The sequence below is a fragment of the Amia ocellicauda genome, chromosome 1 (assembly GCF_036373705.1).
Source record: "Amia ocellicauda isolate fAmiCal2 chromosome 1, fAmiCal2.hap1, whole genome shotgun sequence".
NCBI classification, from domain to species: domain Eukaryota; kingdom Metazoa; phylum Chordata; class Actinopteri; order Amiiformes; family Amiidae; genus Amia; species Amia ocellicauda.
In genome coordinates this window covers 12070952-12088653 of record NC_089850.1, presented here as the reverse complement: position 1 = coordinate 12088653, position 17702 = coordinate 12070952, and the positions used below count along the sequence as shown (strand labels likewise).

Below are 17702 nucleotides of genomic sequence, written 5' to 3'. Positions count from 1 at the left end.
GCAGACAAAGCTGAGGGCTACATCAATCTGACAGACTTCATGATAGACCGTGCCTCCGAATGCAAGAAGAAGCAGTAAGTGTTGCACTTGTTTTTCCTGAACTGATCTTTTCTGCAGCTGGTGGTTAGATGTGTTAATAAACTGAAATTGAGCAAAACCATAACCCTGATAAGAGTTAATGCACCTTGGGACCGAGTCATTTCACTGAGGGAGCACATTGTTCCTGTGAGAGAAGTTCTCCCCAGATTTACGAAACCAGTTTACCACCCGGGAGCAAACGAGTCCTTTATCTGAAGGGGGTGGTGGGGGAGTGGTGGTGGGGGGGGGTCTGCTGACGGGGAACATGTTCCATTAAATGGTGTATTCCATTTTCTCATAACCACCACACTAATCTGAATGTGTGCACATTAAGGGGAGATAATCCTTTGGTTTGACCATGGTTGGAGGTTGCCATTTGTGTTTCATGACTTTCTTAAAAGATCTGCTTTTCACTCATAACTGGCAGCGTAAGGAAGACATATGAAGTCACAGCAGTAATCAGCTGTTCCCCCATCCTGGATTCCTGGATTGACATGATTGGTTTTAGAAGTTTTCATTGTAGCGTTGCTGATGGATACTTTGAGAAGAAATGTGGTTTACACAGACTCTTACACAATAAGATGACTCCACATTGTCAGTAGCACAGTTTACAAAGAACAGTCATAAAAACATGACAGCATTGTTTTAATTCGACATTTCTACTATACGTTGTGTGTGGTGGATAGCTAAGTACCAGACCCAGTAGAAATAAAACAATAACAGACAATCTGATACTTTTTTATGTATCCATTTTCCTTGTAAGTAAGGAGATTGTCAGCATTTAACAAAAACAAAAATCACCTATTGAAATAAATTGAATTGAAAATTGTACCTCTGGATCTTACTTCTTACTTAAGCCGCTAAGATTGATACACCCAGGTGTTTTCCTGGTGTCAGATGAGCCCTTGATTTTACAGAGAAGAGAGCACCGAATCTGAATTTGATTTAAACATTTTACTGTGCATGAAACAAATCTGGTCTCCAGAGGTCAAACTAAAATGCCCACAGTTGCATCCCATGTGGGAAAGGCCAGACCTGGTGTTATCAATAAACCCGTTTATTTCCATGACTTTCATTCTAAAGACAATAAGTCATATTCTGATAGAGCACTGAACCTGCTCATTTAAGACCTCAGAGTCTATGATCTTCTCTCGCTGTAAACAGCTTCTCTTTGTGGATTGTGTGTGTAAAATATTATGCATTTATTATTTATTCATTTTACAGATTACTTTATCCACATTTCCTACAAAAATGTTCTGTTTATAATGTTATTCTATATAGGCCAGCTGTACATAAGAAATATGTGAGAAGATAAACATTGATAAAATGTGTGCTTTCTCTTTTATCACTTAAATATTTAAACTAGGTTTTGAAACATTCAGAATTGTAAAGCTTCCTCTTATCACAGGAAGCGCATGTGAGCTTCTTAAGATGTCTGACTCACGCAGTCTGGTGTCAATTCCGGTTTTGTTTCTTTAGAGGACAAACGGTTCTACGCTTTTTAATGAAACCGGCTCTTGGTTGCATTGCTTTAGTTCATATCACTGAAATAAGAATCCAATGAATATTAATGAATTCTTATTTTGTAGTACTGAAGACTTGAAACAAATTAAACATAATTTTTGTGATATCACAATTTTTATTCCCAAATCTTGTCTGTTGCTTATTACACATCTCAAATCATGAGGGGAGGGGGCAAATGGCTTCAATTGTCCCATATGCTCTTTCTTTAACAGCTTATTAATTGATTGGTACGCAATTACACACCAACCTCTCAATGTGGTACATTTTCGCATTAGTGGTCAGTGTGAGTTCCTGTGTAATACTGGTCCACCCTTGTAAATAAGATAAAAAGTTTATTTCCTTTTAAATGCTCATGTTAAATACTTTGACTTTGAGTTGTGCTGCATTTCTCGCTTGTCCCCGTGTTTTTGTGTGTAGTGCGATGAAGGCCACCCACCTGCAGATAATGACTTTCTACTTTGCTGCTGAAAACACAGAGGAGATGAACAAGTAAGTGCCGAGCAGCAGCCGCGCATGTGTTGTGGTTTACCACAGTGTTTGGTACTCTTAGTGATGAGAGCTGCAGCAAATAGTACAGAGATAAAAGGGTAATCTGAAGAAATTGCTATCTTAAACCATATACTTTATCTATTTACGTTGCTGCTTATTAAAGTTAGGTTTACAGACACCTGCTTTATTGAATTATGCAGTTTTTGACATACAAATAAAATGCTGGCCAAATTAAGTAAATTCCACTGTATTTGAGAGTGTTATGTTTAATAAAAGCATGCTGTGTGTGTATAATATATACACACATTTATATCCATAAAGGAACAGAACTCTTACATGCACATTAATTTTGTAAGTAGATTTGTCCTTTAGTAAAGATTTAATTAACTACTGTTAATTATGGTTGATCCATTTTAAGACTTATTGTCTGGTTTAACAGAAAATTGAAAACGATTTTGTATTTGGATACAGTGTAATAAATAAATATTGCCTGTTCCTTGTATTGGGCTTTCAAATAAAGGCCAGGTACATATCAGAACTATAACCCCCCAGCAGGTCAAAAAATCACTGCTCCCAATGATTGCTTTTTGTTTGACACAGGAGTTATTCCTTCCTAATGCAAACCCAGCATCAGGCAGTATGTTTACAACTTTCTATTTGCAGGATGATTCAAATTTTGATTTGGTCTGGATCTTAGTGAAATGAACAGTTTGAAGCTTCGTCCATCAGCTTTTTACAATCAAAGGGCTAAATAGAAATGTATGCGCTCTTTGTAGGTACAGTGAGGGAAAAAATATTTGATCCCCTGCTGATTTTGTACGTTTGCCCACTGACAAAGAAATGATCAGTCTATAATTTTAATGGTAGGTGTATTTTAACAGTGAGAGACAGAATAACAACAAAAAAATTTCATTTAATTTCAAAAAAGTTATAAATTGATTTGCATGTTAATGAGGGAAATAAGTATTTGATCCCCTATCAATCAGCAAGATTTCTGGCTCCCAGGTGTCTTTTATACAGGTAACGAGCTGAGATTAGGAGCACTCTCTTAAAGGGAGAGCTCCTAATCTCAGCTCGTTACCTGTATAAAAGACACCTGTCCACAGAAGCAATCAATCAATCAGATTCCAAACTCTCCACCATGGCCAAGACCAAAGAGCTGTCCAAGGATGTCAGGGACAAGACTGTAGACCTACACAAGGCTGGAATGGGCTACAAGACCATCGCCAAGCAGCTTGGTGAGAAGGTGACAACAGTTGGTGCGATTATTCACAAATGGAAGAAACACAAAATAACTGTCAGTCTCCCTCGGTCTGGGGCTCCATGCAAAATCTCACCTCGTGGAGTTTCAATGATCATGAGAACGGTGAGGAATCAGCCCAGAACTACACGGGAGGATCTTGTTAATGATCTCAAGGCAGCTGGGACCATAGTCGCCAAGAAAACAATTGGTAACACACTACGCCGTGAAGGACTGAAATCCTGCAGCGCCCGCAAGGTCCCCCTGCTCAAGAAAGCACATGTACAGGCCCGTCTGAAGTTTGCCAATGAACATCTGAATGATTCGGAGGAGAACTGGGTGAAAGTGTTGTGGTCAGATGAGACCAAAATCGAGCTCTTTGGCATCAACTCAACTAGCCGTGTTTGGAGGAGGAGGAATGACCCCAAAAACACCATCCCCACCGTCAAACATGGAGGTGGAAACATTATGCTTTGGGGGTGTTTTTCTGCTAAGGGGACAGGACAACTGCACCGCATCAAAGGGACGATGGACGGGGCCATGTACTGTCAAATCTTGGGTGAGAACCTCCTTCCCTCAGCCAGGGCATTGAAAATGGGTCGTGGATGGGTATTCCAGCATGACAATGACCCAAAACACACAGCCAAGGCAACAAAGGAGTGGCTCAAGAAGAAGCATATTAAGGTCCTGGAGTGGCCTAGCCAGTCTCCAGACCTTAATCCCATAGAAAATCTGTGGAGGGAGCTGAAGGTTCGAGTTGCCAAATGTCAGCCTCGAAACCTTAATGACTTGGAGAGGATCTGCAAAGAGGAGTGGGACAAAATCCCTCCTGAGATGTGTGCAAACCTGGTGGCCAACTACAAGAAACGTCTGACCTCTGTGATTGCCAACAAGGGTTTTGCCACCAAGTACTAAGTCGAAGGGGTCAAATACTTATTTCCCTCATTAACATGCAAATCAATTTATAACTTTTTTGAAATGCGTTTTTCTGGATTTTTTTGCTGTTATTCTGTCTCTCACTGTTAAAATACACCTACCATTAAAATTATAGACTGATCATTTCTTTGTCAGTGGGCAAACATACAAAATCAGCAGGGGATCAAATACTTTTTTCCCTCACTGTATAGACCTTTTAAATATTCTTTGTAGAATTGCTAGATGTTTTCTCTCTCTTTTTCTTTCTCTTTTATTGCTTTCTTTCTTCCCTCCCCCCCTATAACCTGCATACAAACCTATGCACTCAAGCTTGTGAGATGCTTATACTTTAGGGGAGAGGAAAGAGTCCTATAGAAATAAGATAAAATAAAATATATTTTACACATTAAATTATTTTACTTCTTGTTTCTGTTTGGTTGCAGATGGTTGAATAAACTCGGACTGGCTTCAATCCAGTATGAAACGTCGGACAAAACCGAAGGTAAGATCAGTTTTCCTACAATTGCACATGTTGGGCCCTATTAAAAAATATATAAAGTCCCCAAAAAGAGTGCAAATGACATTAAATAAATACGTATTTTGTTCCAAAGACTTTATCTTGAAAGGCACGGACGGTTTTGAATTAATGCTGAAAATGACTGATCTGTAGTAGTAATAAGGGACTGACCAGACCTGTATTACTTTGAATCCAGAGCGTTGGAGTGAAGAGAGTGACCATGAAGAAGCAGATGTCTCCAACACCCCACCTCCCCCGTATTCGGAGCAGATGATGGGTGATGTGGTGAGTGTGTGTCTTCACTCATTAGGAAATCTCCCAGCCTAGGCTTCAGAGCTAACACAAGTTCTACAATGTTTAAATGGCCCAAATCGATGCTGCCGTTTGCATTTATTTGCATTTAAGCATATAATACAATGAAATGCATATTTTCTGTAAGCGAAAAAAGTTGAAATGGTACAATGGTTCATGCATTACTGAATTGAAACTGCTACCTTGAAGTTCAGATGTTTATGCAAGTGAAAAGTACAGTTGATTCTATTAGGGAATTAAACATATTCATGCTGTATTCGAAAAAGCTGGATATTTGTGTGCAATTACATTTATTGTTAAAATTACATTACATGGGAAATAAATTGGACAGTTGAGCCACTGAGTAGCACTTCAGTTTAAGAAAAATAAACTCAGTTTTAAAATGTGTAATAACCAAGCTTTATCACTGGATTACTTACAAACTGTGCAATATTTATAATATAAATGTGTGAATATTTAACATTAGATTATTGTGACTGTTACCATTCTCATGGAAATAAAGAATTTATGAATGCAACTTAGATGTGGTACATGGATTTAGTACAGCAAAAATAAGAGAATTAAAAAATAAACAATATATACACCGGTCAACACCCCCATTTTTAATTCAGTTTTGATTGAAATGTACACAGTTTAATGTCTCAATGTACTCTTAAAATTAAAGCATAGAACAAATAAACATTTGGAGATTTAAAAAAAAATCATGGAATCATTTTAACAAAATGTAACCCCTTAAGTACCCCTCTAGTACCCTTGGGCACCAAATCCATGTGCTTCTCTTTAATCCATGTGTACTCTTCACTGTCGTGTTGTTTGCCAAGTGGTTGGTATCCCATGAAAGCTGAGACTCTCAGCTTTCTGACGATGTGAAGCATTCTCTGATGTGAAAAATGTGGTTTTTATACAACCCCCCCCCCGCCCCCCGGTCTACAAAATCTCAGAAAATATTGACAATTATGACCATCAAGACCATCCACGTTTTGGTAGAAGCAACACACCCCCGAAGAGAGCTCAAAATGTCAAGATGGAAAACTCTGTTTACAGTGTACAAATACACAACAATTTTACAAAATTGGATCTGAACTTCAGTGTTTGATAGAACATCAACTAATGATTAATCCAGTATAAATTATTTGTTCTGAACAAAATAAGCCTATTTGGAAAAAAATCCGATTGAAACTGAGTGAACTGTGACCATCTGAATGAGTCCCCCCTGGAACAGACTGCGCGTTTACCCCCGGGGCTCTGAATGATGGCGGGCGACACGAACACTGTAAATCGGATGTATTTGAGAATGAAACGTGCTGGTAGCCAAGAGAATAAGCTTCCAAATGATGTGTGCATTGTAGGAATACAGTGTCACTTCTGTGCTGGAAAAATGGGGGTGTTCTAAAACGTTTGACTGGCAGTGTATCTTAATTCTTTTAACGATGTGCAAACTGAAGATACCCTACTTATGCCTATCATCTGTCTTGTTGTTAATCAATCAGGGCACCCTCCCTCCTCCATACTCCTCCAATCCTCCCAGCGAGGCCCCCAGCTCTCTCTGCTCCCCGGCCAGCACCATGACGTCGCAGAGCTCGGCTGTGTCCCTGGCCAAGCCTGGCGTGGAGGATCGTCAGTCCTGGCTGGACATTGTCAACAGCTCGGTATCAGAGACAGGAGAGACGCTCACCTGCTCCGCACAGGTCCACTCCCTGAACTCGCTGTCCAACAGCAGCGAAGCTGAAACGGAGGACTCTCTGGGCACTGTGTGCGACTCTCTGAACCCCGAAATCCTCACTGCATCCCGTGTGGATCTTAAGAGCAGCGAGAGAGCCTCACCTTTGACCGGATCGACCGAGGACGGTAAGCAGAACGGGGACAGCTGAGTTTGTGCGGGAGTACTCTTTTTAGGAACAGTCAGCTTCTGTGTGAAACTGCCACCAGCCTTATCTTCAGTCTTATAATGCTTATTTTCCACTTGGCTCTCCTTTTTAAGTTTTCTGACACGTTTGCAGTTGTTTGGCAAGGGCATTGCAGTGATTGGTTTATAACATAAATTAAACCTTGATAAGGAGCACTGTGGTCACAGAAGATGTTGTTGGCAGGATATTAGACATAAGATGTGAGTTATGTAGCTATTCACTCCAAAACGCAGGTCTGTGGCTGTGAAGCACTGTAGCATTTTTTGATGCCTCCTTTATAGTTGATCTAAAAAAGGCGAATTGTAAATAATGTACAAAGCCTTCTTTTCTGTATTGGATTCAGACATTTATTTAACAAGGCTTGTGATTCAAATATCATAAAGTTTGCAGTTATAGAATTGGTAATATGGGGTGCACTGATTCACATTATGAACAGATTTCTTGCAATACAAAAGGATTCTTCTCTATGCGTCCTTTGGCCTGTATTTATCATTCCACCGCAGTGACCTGATTTTTTTTCCTGGGATTGGACTTGTTTCAGCATTTAACAAATATACTGGCAGTTCAGATCCACATCGTGTCTGCTTTTGCAACAGTTTCCTATTTTGGGATGTGCACAATGTGGAGAGGGGAAGTTCAGAGACACCACACTTCCTACTGTCACATGTTTTTAAGGTCAATTGCACTTGCCAGCAATATAAAGCAAAGGGCAAGCAGAATAGGATCTTCTTACATTTTTATAATTGACTGCATGTTTCCACTCAGTTTGAAGGTATTCTTTATATGGTATTATGGGGAGATAAAAACAGTGGAGTTGGCTGGTGCCATTTAAAACATATATATTATTATTGGGAGAATTGTGACTGAATGCACACAGTGCCAAACTGTTTTAACTAAAATCTATCTGGTTCAGCACTTCAGGACAGGCACTTCTGCAACAGAAGTTAAATGTGGAATGTAGGTCAGGTTTTGGCTAATGTATATAAATATGGATCCAAAATCAATATAATTATCTTAGAGATGATTTAAGTGTAAACCTATCCCAAATGAGGCTAAAGGCTTGACACTTGATTTCCTGATGACATCATAAACATTTTACAATGCTATATGTACTGGTTTCTTGAAAAAGCTGTAATCCTACTCTCTTTTGAATGCATTTTAATTGAATTTGGGTGTAGGTTCACAAATTTGATGGAATTGTTTATCGTTTGCAAGTTCCAAATGACTTGGAATTTTGTTTTCCTAACTTTTAAGCAGCTTAGTCAGTATTTTTTAGTACAGCTCCAAAATGAATATGAAACATTGTAGATTCCTTCTAATATATTATTTACAGGCATTGAAATGCTTTTTTTCTTTTTCCTTTTAAATTCTACATCATGAAGCTACTTAAGAAAATGGTGAATCCTCACAGATTATATGCCTAGTCAGACATTCAGTACTATTGTGCATTTAATTCCAAATCTGTGTAAAGTACCATGTTATTTAACTTGCATTAAAACGTACTGTCTTGGCTTGGATATAATCAATCCACTATTACTTGACTGCCTGAGTAACATTCTGTATCCCCAGAGTAACTGTAATATTTTACTTTTGCAGTTGCGGAAAGCCAGGAAGCCCCGACTGACGAAATGGAAAAGCTGTATATCCATTTGAAAGAAGCAAGCCTGTCTCCACTTGGCGAACGCAAACCGTCAACCAAAAGGGACTTTAGGAAGTCATTCATTAAACGCTGCAAAAACCAGGTTGTCAATGATAAACTGCACCTGGTCAGGACTCTGAAGAGCACTCTAAAGGTAGGCCTGCTGATATCGCAGTGAAATATTATGGTGTATTTCACAAACCAACCTGTGTGTCCTCAAAGCAGAGCTTGTGACCTGTAATGCCTCCCAATTCAGACAGGGGTGTGTGCCCTACTAATATAATTTCAAAACAAAACACTAGATGGCAGCATTAAAACAGTCTGATCTGTACAAATAGCCTCTGTTTTCAGTTTTCCATTAAATATTCGACTGTTTTTTGGGCAGATGTTGAGCGATAAGGGCACTCTTGCACTGCAGTTTAAAAAGAGCCATAATAGCTTAATCTATTAGTACAGATTCATGAATAAATATTTGAGGAAACAATTATCAGAAGGAAGAAACTGAATATTGTGTTCTTCCCTCACTTTCTGTGATGCAGGCAAAGGAAGCAGACTTATTGACCATTGAGCAAGTGTTGCAAGACCCCAGTCTGACCGTGGAAAGGTACAGGAAATGGAGGGAAGCAAACCTATTGCTGCTGCAGGAGATCTGTCAGCGTCCATCTTCTCAGAGTGGCAGTGAAGACCAGACTACAGAGGCTGAGCAGACGAACTCGTTTACCGAGACGGACGTCTGAGGTCACAACAGTCCCCGACAAACCTCATTTCTAAAAACATTATGAGTAGGCCATGTTTTGTTCTGACTTCTAAAACTTCAACTTCGTTTTTAGTATGTGAATTTTGGTTGTTGACTTTGGTAGTAAATTTTACTGGAAATTCCAGCTTCCACCAGGAAAATGGTGAGTGGATCCCTTTCCTACCCTGGTGCCCTCGACAAAATGAAGATTCACTACCGAAGATGACACTGGCAAGAGATTAATTAAATGTAGGTATTATTCACCAGTCGGAGTTATTTTTCACTTTTATACATACAAACTAATTTTCCAGCTTATCTTTGCTTCCTCGATTGTAGAAATGTATTAAAGACACTGCAATGTATGTTTATTTTGTTAACCCTTTAATGCCTGCTGGAAACTCCATTTGGAAACTTTGCATTTTCTTTGGTGTTTCAAGAGTATTTTACTCCAGAAAACATCTCTTAAATCTGGCTTTAGTGGGTAGTTATACTTCAAATCTGTTGGATATTCATTCTTCCCTTTCGTCAGCTGCGGATACACAGTTTTGCTCCATATGTGTATTTTTATCCTGTAATATCAATATGCACTACTACCTAGATTGGTGTACTTGAGAAGTTATATCTTTCAAGTTAAATGGAAATGCATTCACAGCTGATTTTAAACTAGGGGGACAGTACAGTTTTGGGTTGAATGCCTTTTTTGTACTAGTGTTTTTTTTATGATGGAAAATGTTTTTCTAGAATTTTTGTAAATGTTTGTTACTGTAAATACTTGTTTATTGTACATATGTGGCTGTAAAGATTACATGTATAGTAGTTTGCTATTTTGTAATTGCTCTGTATTTTTTTTTTGTGCACATGCCTAAGGTGAAGCAGTTTGTAGTTGAAAAAGACCAATAAAGTTTTAATATCTTTCTAAATGGCTCAATTTCCAAAATATATTTAAGGTTAATCCTCCTGTCCCGTGGAGTAATGGAGTGCTCCCCGTGAGAATGCTGGTCGCTGTGTTTGTGGCGTGGAAATCTCATTTGTTTATGCAATCAACACACAATCTTCACAGATTACTGTTTAGAAGTCATGCTGCTTAAACAGGTTTTCCAGTGTGCTGGGGTTGAGTTTGTGTGCTACTTACATATGCAGACCTCATGTGTGAAACCTGCAGCTAATCTTCAGGCGCTGCTGGTTACAGTGATTGGCACTTTATTATCCCGAGAACAAAAGGTTAAATTCACATTCTGTTCCAGCTTTTCGAGTCAATTGCTGATAAAACCCTAAAATGCAAACGTGCAAGGTTATTATTGCTGTAAACAAGACATACATGCACAGTAGTCCTGACTTGTTCTGGAATGTTTCATTAACAACAAACAGCCTGCATTGTTTCAGATACTCCTCTAAATACAGGTTATGTCCTTCACAAGGGATTTTGTTTTTTTACATTTGTACATGCATGTGCATTGATGGCGTGTAAAATACAACTTGTAATCTGTACTTTTTTTGACCTTAGACTGCACGTCATTTGATCCAGGCTTGTCCGCAATAAGCAACAATCTGGACTAAATGTGTATTTGTCTCGACATGCATGTGCTCCTGTGTTGCTGAAGCGCAGATTTTGAGATTGCCAAGGTCAAACCCATAGCTGTTGCACTTGACCCATGGATCACATGCTACATTTCCAACCAGGTATTGGTCTGCGAATACAGTGACTATAAAAGCAGGACTGGCGTATAGATCTTAAAATGAAATAGCCTAGTGTACGCTGATTCACAGCCTAGACCTTGCCCCTAAAACAGCCTACTAAGGTGAACTGTAACTGTAACTGTAACAGTAACCGGCTGCATAATCTCTGCTCGCCCTTGTCCTGCGGCCCGCAGCAGCTGCCTGCACTGCCCGACTCCAGCACTAGGCGCCGCTGTTCCGGCACCGCGGGCTCGGCGCTCGGTCTATTCTCAGTGCGACGGGCCGCCATATTGGCTTCCTCCTCCATCTCACAGACAGACTCCGGAGCATGCAGCCGACCGGGCGCTGAGAGCCACTGTCCTTCCCGAAACCAGCGCGGCACCGCACGATCCGGCACCATGGAGGCCGTCAAGGCTTTTAACGGCGAGGTGTGTATATTTACCGCGCCAGCAAAGCCCAGCCGGCCGGTCTCGTCGCTTTATAAGCTGCAGTTTGAGATGCAGCGCAGGGCAGAGGGGCGCTGGGCGCTGGGCCTCATCCTTTTCTCCGCAGCGCAAACCCTGGGAAATCCGCGTCTGCCATCACAAAAACGGCTCATTTACATCTTCAATCTGACGCTACCAGCCCGATCCTACAATTAGACATTGAAAGGGTTTATTTGCGGGATGAATTCGTGCCTATCCTATACAAAGTTGTATTTTGAACAGACTAGATCAACAGCTGTATTGTCTCTGAGAAGTACCGCAAAATACCGGCTAGCCTGGGATATTGTCCAACTGTTACTTACAGTTAAATGGGTTTACATTCACCCAGGATTCCGATATTTGAAAAATATGAAAACATCAAATCTATGATAAAAGTCCGTAAACAAGAGTTTATTAGAAAACCTAGTGGTTAAGATGGGAATCCCGCAGTTTAACAACATGGATCAAATACGTATTCGGGTTTAATTGAACGTGAAGCCCGTAATTACGACTTTGATTCATCCTCAGACGAAGTGGGCGGCATTATTACATTTTCATATTGCTTTCTCTCGTTTTTTTTTGTATTAGCAATAGGTTTGAAATTTCAATAGAGAAATATAAACAAACCCCTGGGTGATTGGGCCTTGTGCAAAATACACATCTGCACACGCGTCAGTAACGATTATTATGTGTATGTATGTATTTTTCATAGAGAGGCATGCATTGAGATGCACAGTATTTTCAGGTTTGCATCCACCACTTTTGAACGGTGTTTATATTATTATTATTATTATTATTATGATGGAGGGGGAGGCCCAGCAAGACGAGACTGTTATGCAATTAAACGAGTTTGGTGTGCAAGGACATGGACTCGTATTTGTGGTAATTATCAACCTATAATGTAACTGAGGATATTAACCCTGTGACTGCTGTCTGCAGATCAGATTGCTTCATAATATCAATGTAAAGAAAAAAACCGATAACAGCACTAATAGAAATCATAAACAATTATTGTGTAAGTTTGATTCTGTGTAGAAGTTACTGATTTATAAGGGATTTGAAGAGATGCAAGTGTTTTTGTTCTATAGAAAGGTTAATATCCAACTTTAAATATCAAAGCATTCAATAGGACTGTTTCTCAAATATTTGACCATACTGTATTTTCTCTCTGTAGAATACAAGTACGGTGATTGCAAATTTCTATTGAACCACATTATGCCCTGAAACATCTTAGAAAATACTTTCAATATTGAAGATAGTTTACAGTGATCCAGTGGGGAGAAGTCCCAGAGAGGTTAAGTTACACAGCCCTCGCAATAATCATTTTCAAAATGACAGAAGCTGTAAATGTAAAGGTTTTCACTTAAATACTGCAGTACAGTGAATATTACATAGACAGATTGGTGTGCATTTACAGATTTGTTTTGGGGGTAAATAACGGTTTCCCTCTACACCACTTTTCAGTATGAAAGGGCTTTTACTATCAATATCGGACAGCTTGTGCTGTATTGAATTATCCAGAGTAGATTATCCTAAATATATGATGTAATTATCCAGAGTATTGCAAAGTAAATAGCACTGGTTAGGGTAGTATTTTAGGCCTTATGTTTCATTGAGTGAGACCAATGAGCTAGAAACATTTATTATGTATTAAAAAAAATCTATGATAGGATTGGGTCTTTGGTCAAGGTCCACTTATTCATTGATTATCTTACACTCTTACTGTGATTTGATACTCTTGTTCAGAAAGTTATTTAATTTTATTACAGGTTTAATCACTTTATAATTAAGTTAATTACTACTTCCATAAGTCCCGTACACTTCAGTGTAGCCCTAAGGATGGCGGTTTGGGACTGTTGACACATAAACACTTCAAGGCAAGCTGTAAAGAATGAGGCTAGGCTTTGCTTTAAATGACCTTAAGTAAAGTGCATTTTATTATTGCATTTACATATGTTGTCAACAATACAGTTCCAAAAGTATGCTCAGAAAGATGCGCTTTATACTAAATAATTATTAAGTTTCTGGGAAACGTGTGACAGATGTCAGAAAAAGAATAGATCTAAGCCCCTCACATGTGCATTGCCATAAGACCCAAGAAAAGGACTTTAAACTAAAGTGATCCACTTGAATGTTATTGAAATGTGTGCTGATTAAACTGCTCCTACATCAACAGTACTGTTGTAGTCACAGTGACTTAAATATGATATTACACTTTTTGAACACAATTAGCGGTGCATTTTTTTAAAAGGACAGGTCGGCAAACCTTTACGTAGGAAACACTTGGCATATTATAAAAATGTGTTCTCAGAAACGAATCATTCAGACAGATTAAATAAAACAAACATGAGAACCACATTTTATTTAAAGCTGAAGTATAAAAAATAAGTTTGTACATAAATGATATTGAATTACTACAGCTGCTGATGCCTCAATCCTACTTGAATTCAAGGAAAAGTGTATAGTGGGACCCTAAAGGCATTTTGTATGTTATAATTTTAAATCATTTGTCTATATATAACTCTAATGTGAAAGATACTTCTTCAATAATGTCATCACTTCTGCTATTTTACCTTAATCTTCTACATCAGCTGTAGCCCAGGAGGAAAGTTCAGAGGGCAACAGCACTGACAAACTGTTAGGAACAAATCGACAAATCAGCGAGTGAGATTTCTGTCTTCCAAACTGAGTACTACTGGCCTGCCATGTGGAGTTTGCTTTATTTTTGGCCTTCTTCAAACACTTGCATGTATCCATGCTGTATCCTTTTGTATTTTCAGTCCAGTGCTTCCGCTGTGTCATTACAAAAGATGTTTTAGAGCTGTGTATCAGCAAGGGAGCAATCAGTGATTACAGTGGAGTTCGTACAACTGTGTATCATATGCTTAATCGTTCTCCTGCCTGCTAATGCTGCAGCTCACAAAACTGAAGTGAAAGCACACGGCTGTACTGGTTGATAACCTCTGCATTATTAAAGGATCAGAAGCAGACCCTTAATTCACCTCCCATTTGATCTCCCTCCTACCGCACGCAGTCCGATTTGATCTGGTGCCTCAGGCTGCGCTTAATATCATTTTTTGAATTCTTTATGAAATGTCAAAGAACATGTGCCATACAGAAGAGTGTTTTTTATATCTGCTTTTCTTTCTTCTTCTTCTATTTCAGTTGTACTCCCTGAATGAATACAAGCCACCCATCTCCAAAGCGAAAATGACCCAGATAACAAAGTCTGCCATTAAAGCTATAAAGGTAAGTATTTTATGCTAAGCCACAGAGAAAAAACAACAACTTAGTACATCTTTAACCGTTCACAAGAGGCATAAGGGAAATGGCACATTAGGATCCTTGTGCTTCATTTGTGGAAGCATGTCTTCAGGCTTGCCTCTGGTCGAGTCACCTCTGCGATACCCATTTAGCCCCCAGACAGTATTCACTGCACTACACCAGCACGAGATTTAAATTCTCAAAAGACTGAGCTCTCCTGTTGGGTGCAACTTCCAGGACCAGACTTAGAGAAGCTGGATATCAGTGCGAGAGAAAGCTGTGGCTCTCTGTGCTGTGCCAGCTCCGTGGATAGTATTTTAGTAAGGGCGGAGAAAGATCAGTTAATACAATCAACTTATGTTTATGAATTTCTGTAAACTTTTTTTTTTTTTCTTCCCAGTCATTTTTTTGTCAGTTTTAAAGTTGGGCACTGTGCTAATTGGATACGAAATCAACCCAGCTTGACTGCCAGTAAGAATGCAATAAAAGTGAAAAGCCAGCACATGTAAATTCTTTAAGAAAATTTGAACAAACACTTCGTTCAGCGTTGGAATTGGGCCCTGTCACATTAAAGCCACCTAAACAGGAAAACACGTTCTGTAGTCATGTCCTATCTCTTAGCAAAGAAGGATTTAATTGGGTCCGGGTTGAAATATCTTCGCAGTGTGTTCTTTTTCTTTGACTCCGTGATCGCTGTTACACTTACAGGTGGAGAGTTTCAGGGATTTACACTGCATAGATCTCTTGCTCAGTGCCAGTATATTCAATGACATGTCATTCATTCTCGAACGCTTTAGCAAGTAATGGGTATTTTACATTCCTTTTTTTCACCACCGTATTGTGCAATTATTTGCCCAGAATCCAAAATACAGTTATATAGATTTCTGCAAGCCAGGTTGGGCGGTGATGAGATGTCCAGAAGCATTGCAAAAACTGCCACTCTCAGTGTTGTTTTGGTGGCTTGTGGACCCCGATGACTATGAGTATGTGAGAAAGCAAAATAATATTAATAGCACCAGGCACAGAGAAGTTCCCAATTTCACAATGCAAATAAACAAATAATAAAAATAACTATATATTCATAAGGTGGATTTATTCTTCCTCTTTTATTACCCCAGAGTTATTTTCTCAAGTGAACCGAGTTGGGTTCATTTAAATGTGAATGAAAAAGGCCCTTATTCCTTGAAGGGGTTTCTGTTTGAATATGTAGAAATCAGAGTGATATTTGGGAATGGATTCCAGGCATTACTAACTGCAGTAATGAAGGTTGGGATGGGTTGCCGTTCTATTGATTTTTCTCAGTCGTTCCACGGCCACTGAAAACTATAATTTGCAAATATGAATAGCAACCTACGCTTGCCAATGATTTGCTCGCGGTCAGGCTGTCCTGTGTCATTGTCGTGTGCACTTTTTCTCTCATGTCTAAACCAGATATCCCAGGTCTCCCGGAAGGTCCGGGAGTCTCCCGCATTTTAATAGCGGCTCCCTGACACCCGAAAATTATATACAATATCCCGGAAATCGATTTCTTTTTATTTTTTTAGAGCGAGCGAGAGAGAGTTCAATGTCATTATATTATTTTTGGGTGTCAGGGAGCCGCTATTAAAATGCGGGAGACTCCCAGACCTTCCGGGAGACTTGGGATGTCTGCTAAAGATTAGATTAGTTGATGCTCTGTCAAATTCATCTTGTGACACTTCTTACCAATGGAATGTGTAAAAGCAAAGAGAGACTGCAGCTCAGGTAGAGACTTCCAGCTGAACAAAATATTTGAGAATGTTTGAAAACATAAATGGAACAGAACAACTAAGCTTCACAGCAAATCCGTTAGAAAGGAGGGTCAATACAGTTAACAACAATTGGGAAGGGTAAACTGAGAGAGACTTGTCCGTCTCTAAGGCCCATCTCTTATTACAGCCCATGGCTCTGTAGGTGGAGTGGGAACTGTTTTTGCTGTCAATCAACACTGGTGAACTGAATAGTTAAGTAAAATAATTGCAATTGCTTAAATAAATGCTATTATTTCAATACTTTTTTAATAAAAAGATGTTCAAATATACATTAACGTGCATTAAAGAGAGATCGATAAAGCGCTTGTTGAAAATGATCACTCGCTAATATGTATTTCTATAAGACAAGTTCCCCCCAGTTGCCTTCCCCCCATGGGAGCCAGTCATGCACAGCGAGTGGAAGGCAACTCACACCACTGCACACTGATCGGTTTTGCCAGCCACGTTATAAACACCTGTCATCACTGCAAGCATGCTTTCGGTAATCCAGTGAAAACAGATCTAAGGGAATGACCTTAAGTGACATCAAAGTCTGCTGATGCAAATATGTTTGTGCACAGATCTGTATACCTGTATGTATTCCTAACATGAAACTGTAGCTATAAATCGTGAAAGTAACTTTCTAAAAAGTTTTGTTTCTACCAGAGAGGGCTTGTAAATGAGTAATGACAAGAAAACATACTTTGACACAATGCTACTATTGTAACTAGGATTTACAAACTACCACATAATTAAACTGTAACCAAGTGCAGCAAAGATGATGTATTATGTGGTAGAGCTATAAAATCTTTTTTCCAACATTGAAACCACTAAATATACCAATATATTTTCTTTTTATATTTGTCTACTTTAAAATTAATAGTTTGAAATTTCTTTGGAAAAGCTTTTGAGAGGAACCATGTGCCTTTCTTGTATTAAACAGTAAAGACCTGTTACACAAATATTGTCTTTAGCAGTGTGAAGTCTGTTTACTGGGTGTAGATTGTTTGTCCTGTAGTATTTTTAGATGACCAATGAGTTTACTTTTTTGGGTGAACTGCTTCTAACCTAGGTGCATTAGTTCTGTTAACAGTCATAGATAGCTGAAGACGTTGCCATCTTTGGGCATTATGTCTGTGGAATTAAGACTCTAGAATTCCACAGTCCATTA

General features: G+C 39.1%; 2 protein-coding genes across 2 annotated transcripts in view; both read left to right on the top strand.

Annotated features, from left to right (window-relative positions):
* The window catches only part of LOC136765953 (connector enhancer of kinase suppressor of ras 3), a 64101-nt gene extending 53824 nt beyond the window's left edge, over positions 1-10277 (top strand). Inside the window, exons 19-25 of the mRNA XM_066719635.1 lie at positions 1-74; positions 2020-2091; positions 4690-4748; positions 4960-5048; positions 6566-6923; positions 8579-8775; positions 9161-10277. Coding sequence (XP_066575732.1) covers positions 1-74; positions 2020-2091; positions 4690-4748; positions 4960-5048; positions 6566-6923; positions 8579-8775; positions 9161-9358 — 1047 coding nt within the window. The 3' untranslated portion in view covers positions 9359-10277. The remainder of the gene's footprint in view (positions 75-2019; positions 2092-4689; positions 4749-4959; positions 5049-6565; positions 6924-8578; positions 8776-9160) is intronic.
* A 1028-nt stretch (positions 10278-11305) lies between these two features.
* The window catches only part of scaf8 (SR-related CTD-associated factor 8), a 36853-nt gene continuing 30456 nt past the window's right edge, over positions 11306-17702 (top strand). Inside the window, exons 1-2 of the mRNA XM_066719620.1 lie at positions 11306-11462; positions 14664-14747. Of these exons, the coding sequence (XP_066575717.1) occupies positions 11433-11462; positions 14664-14747 (114 nt within the window). The 5' untranslated portion in view covers positions 11306-11432. The remainder of the gene's footprint in view (positions 11463-14663; positions 14748-17702) is intronic.